Below are 7,639 nucleotides of genomic sequence, written 5' to 3' on the forward strand. Positions count from 1 at the left end.
ATGAACACACTAATGAATGATTCGTCACTTACATATTACGCGATTTTATACCCGACAATGATGATGGTAAGGGCATGAAATAGTTGCAAGGAATGCATGAAAATATCAAGGAGATATTAACCAATCAATTGATACTTGAACTTGATACTCATGTTGGAATAGAATTATATCATCTGATATGTTATCAAATTGCCAGTCTACACAATACAATACAATACTAAATTATACTTGATCATGTCTTTTAATTGCAGGAAGGTTACACGGTACGCACGGTTCTGAATATTTATTGTGGTCCCTGGGCGAATGGGGATTCTGCATTGGAGTCCAGAAAATAAATTCCACTAGCACTAAATTGAAAGAAAAATATGTCAACCTCCAGGGTCATGGCAAAGTTTTAAAAATTATATAAGAATGATGCTTACGAAGAAGGAGTATGGTGACCCATTTCTTCATGTGGATTGCTATCACAGTCACCGTTTTTGTATTTTTCGTAATCTTCACATGGGCGACCAAGGAACTTTACTTGAGAAAATACAGACTCGATAAACATCGCTGGGGCTCGACCATGGGCGCAAGCACCTAAATTGACATATTTTGAATAAATGATGATTTCATCAAAATGACGAAAAATATGGAAAACCTAACCAGTTAAGTCAACCCCACAACCTGGCTGATATCTGCACTTACACAGTAAAAATATTAATTAACAAAAATAGTAAGTATTTACTAAATTGGTTTATTTATCAAGAATTTGTTCAATCACCGTCCGCCGTTGGGATACCTGTGTAATTTAATATGGTATTGAGATTTCGTATAATATACTATAATTTAGTGTAATACCAGTCAATGTGACCAATTGGATCCCAGAATCCTAATCAAACATGTTCCATTAAAGATTTATATCGACGAATTTTGATTCCCGAGAAACGAGCGAAAATCTTACCCAAAAGTCCATTCGCAGCCGTATGCACCACATCAACGAACAAAGCATCGTCCAATGTTGTGCGATTTGCTGGATCTGCGACGTCAAATAATGGGAGTGCGGGGTCCAGGGCTAAAAAGTAGTTTATTATATATTAAATATATTGCAATTTGCTTGTCAATAGTTACATCTTGTGTCAAAACCTACACGTAATGCGACTGACAATGCCTGACATTTGCTTGATATGATTTCCAACTTGTCCAACAACCTGACCTCCTAAGCTGTATCCAATTAAATGGACTTTATCCCAAGTAGTTTTTTCAAGGTCCACCAAAAACTTTAATAGTTTCGCAGCTTCAGCACTTGCAATCTGGGCATTTGCGACGGCAGTAAAATAATCAGGGGCGGCGGATAGAATTGACCAGTTCATAATGATCACGTTGTAAGTTTCCTCCATGGTATCTTTGACGTATTCTATTTTAGACACAAACCAAATGTGCACTTTACTGATACTCCAATTATAAACTATTTATTGAAAAAAGTAAGAAAGTATTAACCGCTTCGAAGATCCTTCGGAAATGAAGATCTGTCCACGTCAGCACCAAATCCATGAATTAGTAATTTTACAGGAGCCCCATCAATAAAATTTGATTGGTCAATGGACTCAACATTGTCGGCAAATATTTCGTCGTGCGTGTCTTTATTGTTCCTGCATAGTGAGAAATATTGTACTTACGAATTGATACGTTACTTTTATTTTTCAAAATTGTATTTTGATTGTACATACTTCGTATAGAGCATGAAATGAATATCTTCAGGGTTGCCGGCCATGGCGCCAGGTGAGGGTGTCAACTGGGCCGGGATCAACGTCCCATCGCCATTGGGATTAGGAAACCAAACGACATCTTTAGAACTATCGATGCTCTTTGAATATCCAAGTGCAATTAGAGCAGCAAGCACAAAAAATCCAAGATGTTTGGACATGATGGTTGGTTCAGTAGAGTATGAAAATTGAATACTTGTGATGAATTGAAGCAAGTAGACGTGCTTTTATTACTCCTAAATTTAAAGTGATTCTGCTGTCATTTTGCGTTGATGAGGTGAGACATTAAAGTTGCGACATATTAGTGTTATCTAAATTAAAAACCATGTCGGATAACACATGTCACTCGAGTTGCATAACAAAGAATTCATACATGCCGAGCTACATATGAATGTAAGTAAACCGTTATACCGAGTCATGCAATTATAATTTATAGAACAGTTCTACCGATATTGTAATTGGTCTGTTTTTGCCACATTTTTTGTCTTTCTAAAAATTATGGAAAATAATTTTCTAAACCAAATCATGGTTCGATGTCAAATTCCGAGCATAATGAATATATAAATTGGTGTACCACGAACAATTTATTTTTTATGGGGTGTCATTTTAAAGGAAATTTCGCCACGATTTAAACGCCATCAATATCTATGACCTCATGACCTCACGGTCATGAGGTCATACATGGATTAGCGTTAAAGGAAATTGGAATCGCTCTGACGCTACTTATTTACAGATATATTCGTTTGGAGGGTTTATTTTACTTCCACTAATGGACAATCCTAAATAGTAAAACGGATACAAAAAGAATTATAAAAATTGCAAACACTCATCAGAGGGTTAAAGTCTTATCACATCATGATTCTGAGTATACTATACATAACACACAAGGATACGTTGATACAATAATTGATGACGATTGATGTAGATGAATATTTATTTTTCAGATAATTTTGATGAAGTATAAATTGTTAGTTGTGATCGACTGCTATAGTTGAGTTATTGGAGAAGCTGGGGTCTTTATCTGTAAGATTGGCATTATCATTATGACTGCTATTTTCGGAAGGTACTGGAAGTGGACTTTGTTCATGCTCGCAGGAATCATTAGGATTTGCAGGGATCGCAGAAATGCCAATGTCGGGTTTGATTTTGCAAAACGTGAGGGTGAAGGAGTACAAATACAGACAACCCGTGAGAGCTGTTAGAATCTGAAATTGAACCGAGTCTTTCGGTCAATTAATTTGGCCAAATATTGTCTTCTTCCAGTATAAATAATTAAGTTCCAGTACTTACAAACATTGTAAACTCAAATCCAAATTTAGATGAGGACATTTCTCCCTTGGAAGTGTTTGATTTGCAATTTTGTCTCTGATCTGGAGGGGTCGACGGTGTGCATTCCGGACTGGGAAGTCCTGCATAAGTTATTGAAATAATAACTGTAGAAATGAATATAAGGAGAAGGAAGCTCGTGATGTAGTACACCCTCATCTGATGATCACGTAATCATAGAAAGTGAAAACACGAACAGCATGAGAAAGTGTGAAATAACATTATAATTAGGTATGTATCTTACAAAATGAGGCGACAGTTTACATCCCGAAACTTTGACGAGAACTATAATTTGAGCCAAGAAGCCCAACGTGTTGATCATGACGTACCAAATAAATTCACCAATTCGATAACTAGTGCTATCTTCTTGCAGGTAAAACCCTGTACCCTCCATTGCAAAATGAATTATGTTACAGGATATCTGTTGGACAAAATAATATTGCAGATCAAATTCTAGTTTTGCATATGGATCCAGTTCAATATTGATGTAATCTTTTGTACGATTTGCAAAACATCAAGAGCCAACCGTAGATTTAGAGAAGTCGAGCAGAATTTTTTCTTCCAGTCCATTATCATTAAAGTTGATGAGCAAAAGAATACAATGAACGTGAATAAATGTTCAGAATTTTATCAATTGAGACGGTGGTGAGGTGAAGAAGTTGCCAAAAAGTTTTATAATGTAGAAATAATACACAATACCGAAATATTTGATAATATCATAAGCAATAAACAGACGAATTTACGTAGCGGAACCTGTGCATTGCACGGAATGATCACACCATGGAAATCATAAACAAAGATTCACAAAAAGACATTTGGCAACTAGGCTACGTTGCTCATGCTCCATTACTCCCAAGTCATTGAAAAGGTCAGGTCAGGTTATAAAATCACAAAGGTACGGAAATGTCAGAAACCGCTGTGCGACTTTCACTAATGTAAAATTTGAAATTAATGTTATTTACAGCCATGTCGTTTGTGGTCATTCAACTCCTGAAGAAATATATGTACACATATATCATACCCAATGTTTTAAGAATTTATGAAAAATATGCACTTTTGAAGAAATATTTTTAATAATATTTAATTGGCAAACATTTTGTTGGATTTGCATAGAGTTTTAATAATTAGCCTTACTAAAAAGTAGGGAAATGTAGAATCCATTCAGGGATACATATCAACGTCTCACTACAGCCAGTAGGCATTTAAATTTAAATTATTCATAACGGCCAACCTAGGAATGGAATTTGCCTTCGTCCATTTCCGGTCTTGAAATGAACAGCTCACAAAAAATCTAAATTTGTTCCATGCATTAATCGGATATACTAAAAAACACTACCGAGTCCACCACAAACGCCAGACTACAACGAAACATGCAGACACTTAAGGTCTCCTTCCACAAAGAGATATATTTATACATGTAACAACGACTTTTATCTCATGTACAACAAAACAAAGATTGATGCTGCAACCGATGCAATTTAAACTCCAGTGACCAGATGGCATATTCCAACCCAAGTGAATTAAACAACAGATGTACTCACATCTACTTTAGTGAATGAGTTGATGTCAGCTTCTAGATTTACGTCATTAGGCGTGATAACTAAGATTGAAGAATTTAATTCATAAAGTAATGAAGAATGGAAATAAATATACATACATTTCATCATTGCACAGACAGAATCAATATTTTTAACCATAACTAGATTGGACTGAGTCATGAAAATTCAAACAGAATACATGATGATTCGAGTGAAATTCAACTCAAGATGAATAGATACATATACTACGTATATATAAATAAGCAAGAGTAAACCGGCCATCATTAATGCCGACTTTCAAAATTGTATAGTGAGTCTGGGTATGCAAGGATATGTACATACGTATGTACGCGACTATGTAGTAGTACGTGTATTAGATGAGCATTAATGCATTATGTATCTAATACCTGCTGGATTAGACCTGGATGAAAGTTGTGGTAAAAAGTCAGATAAGTACCCTTTTTCTTTGAGCCGACCTTCGAGGCACCTGCTTCCCACAGGAAACGTCGACCGAGCGTAACCTCCTTTTCTCTCAAGTTCCCACACTCATCTATTCCTCTCTCCCGTACGTAAAATGAGACGGACATGAGCACGTAAAATCAACCAGTAATTCTGTATCTTCTTTGGTTTTATGGCCATCCGTGATGCACAGTTGAACGAATTGTCTCTCTAATTTGAAGGAACCTTTTCCCAGGGTTAACGTAACATTTTCATTTAATTAAGCGCAAAACTTATTGCAAGAAATGCTCATGTGCTTGTCAATATTTTACTTTAGTTGGAACAATGGCAAATAAATAATTAATCCCGAGTGAGATTGGCGGAGTTTGTTGATTAAGAAAGTCAATTAGTCATCAACTTTAATTTGTATCCCAACTGTTGTATGAAAGCTTGAAAGACTTATTGATACGATGAATGCAATAATAATACCAACGTTCTGTTGATAAATAATTTAAATGTGAGTCTCATATTTGAATTGTGAATTATTGTATCAATCTATGTATTTATGTACACACATATGCATATACATACAGCTATTTACTTCTAAGGTCTTCTACAATCAATGAATTATGCAAAAGTAGTAAATATTTGAATCTGGCTTCTGTAAGATTTGACTTTAGTTCATTCGTGAATCAAACATCTCCAAGAAATACCAACACTCAGCCGTTTGTCCGATAATACGTATTTATGAGTTGCCCACTGAGAAAATTGAAGTCAATTATCATTTCCTTCGTGTGTGGGACGTGGGAAGTTTACTTTGGGTTGACAGTAGTTTTGAGAAAATTAGAAATCGTCGTGGCCTCCGTACTTCCGGAAGTTACTGAAACTCTTTCTTTGCATTCTTTAATTGTGTGAACGATGGAATTCTCCCCATTAGTTTGTTATACTAATGCTCCCAAGATTTATAGTTTACAGTTGTGTTTCTTGGACATTTACATCATAAAATATCAACCCAGCAGTGCACCCGACTCAAGTTCACTCGAGGTACAATTCCCTTGGTTGCATTGCATGCAATCTGCTCCCAGATTGTGCACAACCAAATAACATTTTTGTGTTAGGATAAACCTTGAACCAAAATATAGAGCTTGCAATGTGCTAAAAACAACAAACTTGTGTCGATCATCAGGCATAAATATTATTGTAATTCCGCTTCCTCCTACGCTGGATAGTATAACACGGTGTATTTGGAACAGCAAAGGAAGTGATCATTCCTTCTCAACTGACTCCATTGAGAAAAGATGAAGGAACAGCTCGGCAGCAGATATTTTAAGATTTATTACTCTACACCGATGCAAAATCTTTCACTGCATCTGACATTACCCCACCACAATAATTGGGTTCAATACGTTCTAAATAAGCATTTTGCAACCACTACATACTGTGGCCCAGAAGACCCTTTACCACAAATTGTTGAAAAATTTCCCATCATCTCAACCACTACGCAATGGGTGTAATTGTGAGAAAATGACATCATCCAACTCCGGAAGTTTGAAATTTTTTTCAATTCAGATGATTGCAGTTGACAAAATTGCAAGCGTTCTCAGCAATCAAACCAATTTGGCTATTAATTGAGCTTATTTACGATGCTCGTGATCATGACACACCATGAATGACATGTAAATCCAAATCGGTATATGATTCCAAAACCATGTCTCCGCTAATCTTGACGACGAAAAATTTCTCGGAAGATATACTTTCTGACGGGCAAAAACTAAGTGCGAAAAACTCGGAAAAATTGGCAAATGTCCTACTAATACATATTGCGAATTGAAATAGAAACTAGTACAACTCTCATCTATTCAATGTGTGGGTACACATAATATACAGCAAAGCGGATCAAGCTATAGCCATGAATTATTGATGAGGTGACTTGCAAATCTTTTCAAATATAAATCTAAAGAATCCCAACATGATTTACATTCTGCAGAAATATTTACTGAATAAGTGCATTGGAATAATAAAAAGTGGAGTTTACGAAATTCAAAAGCATTCCTATTTTACTACCACCTTAATTATTATATAGCACAAGTGGTCTAGATAATATTGCACGCGTTGTTATTATTATTAATTTTGTAAATAATGTATTTCAATGTTCATTCCAAGGCATATTTTTTCTACGCCTTGCGCAAACTAGATCTGTGAATCTAAAAAGAAGCGTCCATATAATAATAATTACCTCGTCCTTTGTCGAGGTAACCCAATATTAGATGCGTATGTACAATTAAATTATACGGTTTCAGAAGCTTGTTGTATGCCGCATTATAATATATGCATATTAGAACCAGTAGAAATTATATTTCACAATTTGGCAAAATCACTAGTTTCACTTACTTCTGCACTTTAACATTATGAAAAGTTCCACTTGTTCAAGAGGGAACCGCATAAGCGGAGATAAAGCTGAAAATGTAGCTGCAATTTCAAAATGAATGATGGAAATTATGTAATTGAAGGTTGTTAGCGATTCTTCTGGGTGGGTAGCGAGCGGCGAGGAGGATGAGAATATATATGTAGCGAGTTGCTGGTCGGAGGGAG

General features: G+C 35.7%; 2 protein-coding genes across 2 annotated transcripts; both read right to left on the reverse strand.

Moving 5' to 3' along the window:
* Positions 1-132: 132 nt before the first annotated feature.
* LOC110844034 (pancreatic lipase-related protein 2) lies at positions 133-1,997 on the reverse strand. The gene is made up of 9 exons (XM_022090128.2): positions 1,710-1,997; positions 1,480-1,631; positions 1,130-1,396; positions 944-1,054; positions 841-871; positions 764-781; positions 646-677; positions 423-579; positions 133-347 (listed from the first exon to the last, which is right to left on the reverse strand). Exons 1-9 carry the CDS (start codon positions 1,904-1,906, stop codon positions 284-286), a joined length of 1,029 nt encoding a protein of 342 aa, XP_021945820.1. The 5' UTR covers positions 1,907-1,997; the 3' UTR covers positions 133-283.
* A 680-nt stretch (positions 1,998-2,677) lies between these two features.
* LOC118434606 lies at positions 2,678-3,751 on the reverse strand. The gene is made up of 4 exons (XM_035848479.1): positions 3,573-3,751; positions 3,316-3,492; positions 3,036-3,230; positions 2,678-2,950 (listed from the first exon to the last, which is right to left on the reverse strand). Exons 1-4 carry the CDS (start codon positions 3,645-3,647, stop codon positions 2,714-2,716), a joined length of 684 nt encoding a protein of 227 aa, XP_035704372.1. The 5' UTR covers positions 3,648-3,751; the 3' UTR covers positions 2,678-2,713.
* Positions 3,752-7,639: the final 3,888 nt, after the last annotated feature.

This window comes from Folsomia candida, unplaced genomic scaffold (assembly GCF_002217175.1).
Source record: "Folsomia candida strain VU population unplaced genomic scaffold, ASM221717v1 Fcan01_Sc002, whole genome shotgun sequence".
Lineage (NCBI taxonomy): Eukaryota > Metazoa > Arthropoda > Collembola > Entomobryomorpha > Isotomidae > Folsomia > Folsomia candida.

What these genes read in the sequence shown, in the direction of transcription:
- LOC110844034 (XM_022090128.2), bottom strand. Translation starts at nt 1,906, where the DNA reads ATGTCCAAACATCTTGGATTTTTTGTGCTTGCTGCTCTAATTGCACTT. An exon ending in CATTTCATGCTCTATACGAA is followed by an intron (nt 1,632 to 1,709) that starts GTATGTACAATC and finishes CTCACTATGCAG; the next exon opens with GAACAATAAAGACACGCACG. An exon ending in TCCGAAGGATCTTCGAAGCG is followed by an intron (nt 1,397 to 1,479) that starts GTTAATACTTTC and finishes TGTCTAAAATAG; the next exon opens with AATACGTCAAAGATACCATG.
- LOC118434606 (XM_035848479.1), bottom strand. Translation starts at nt 3,647, where the DNA reads ATGATAATGGACTGGAAGAAAAAATTCTGCTCGACTTCTCTAAATCTA. An exon ending in CTCTTGATGTTTTGCAAATC is followed by an intron (nt 3,493 to 3,572) that starts GTACAAAAGATT and finishes TTTGTCCAACAG; the next exon opens with ATATCCTGTAACATAATTCA. An exon ending in GTAAACTGTCGCCTCATTTT is followed by an intron (nt 3,231 to 3,315) that starts GTAAGATACATA and finishes CGTGATCATCAG; the next exon opens with ATGAGGGTGTACTACATCAC.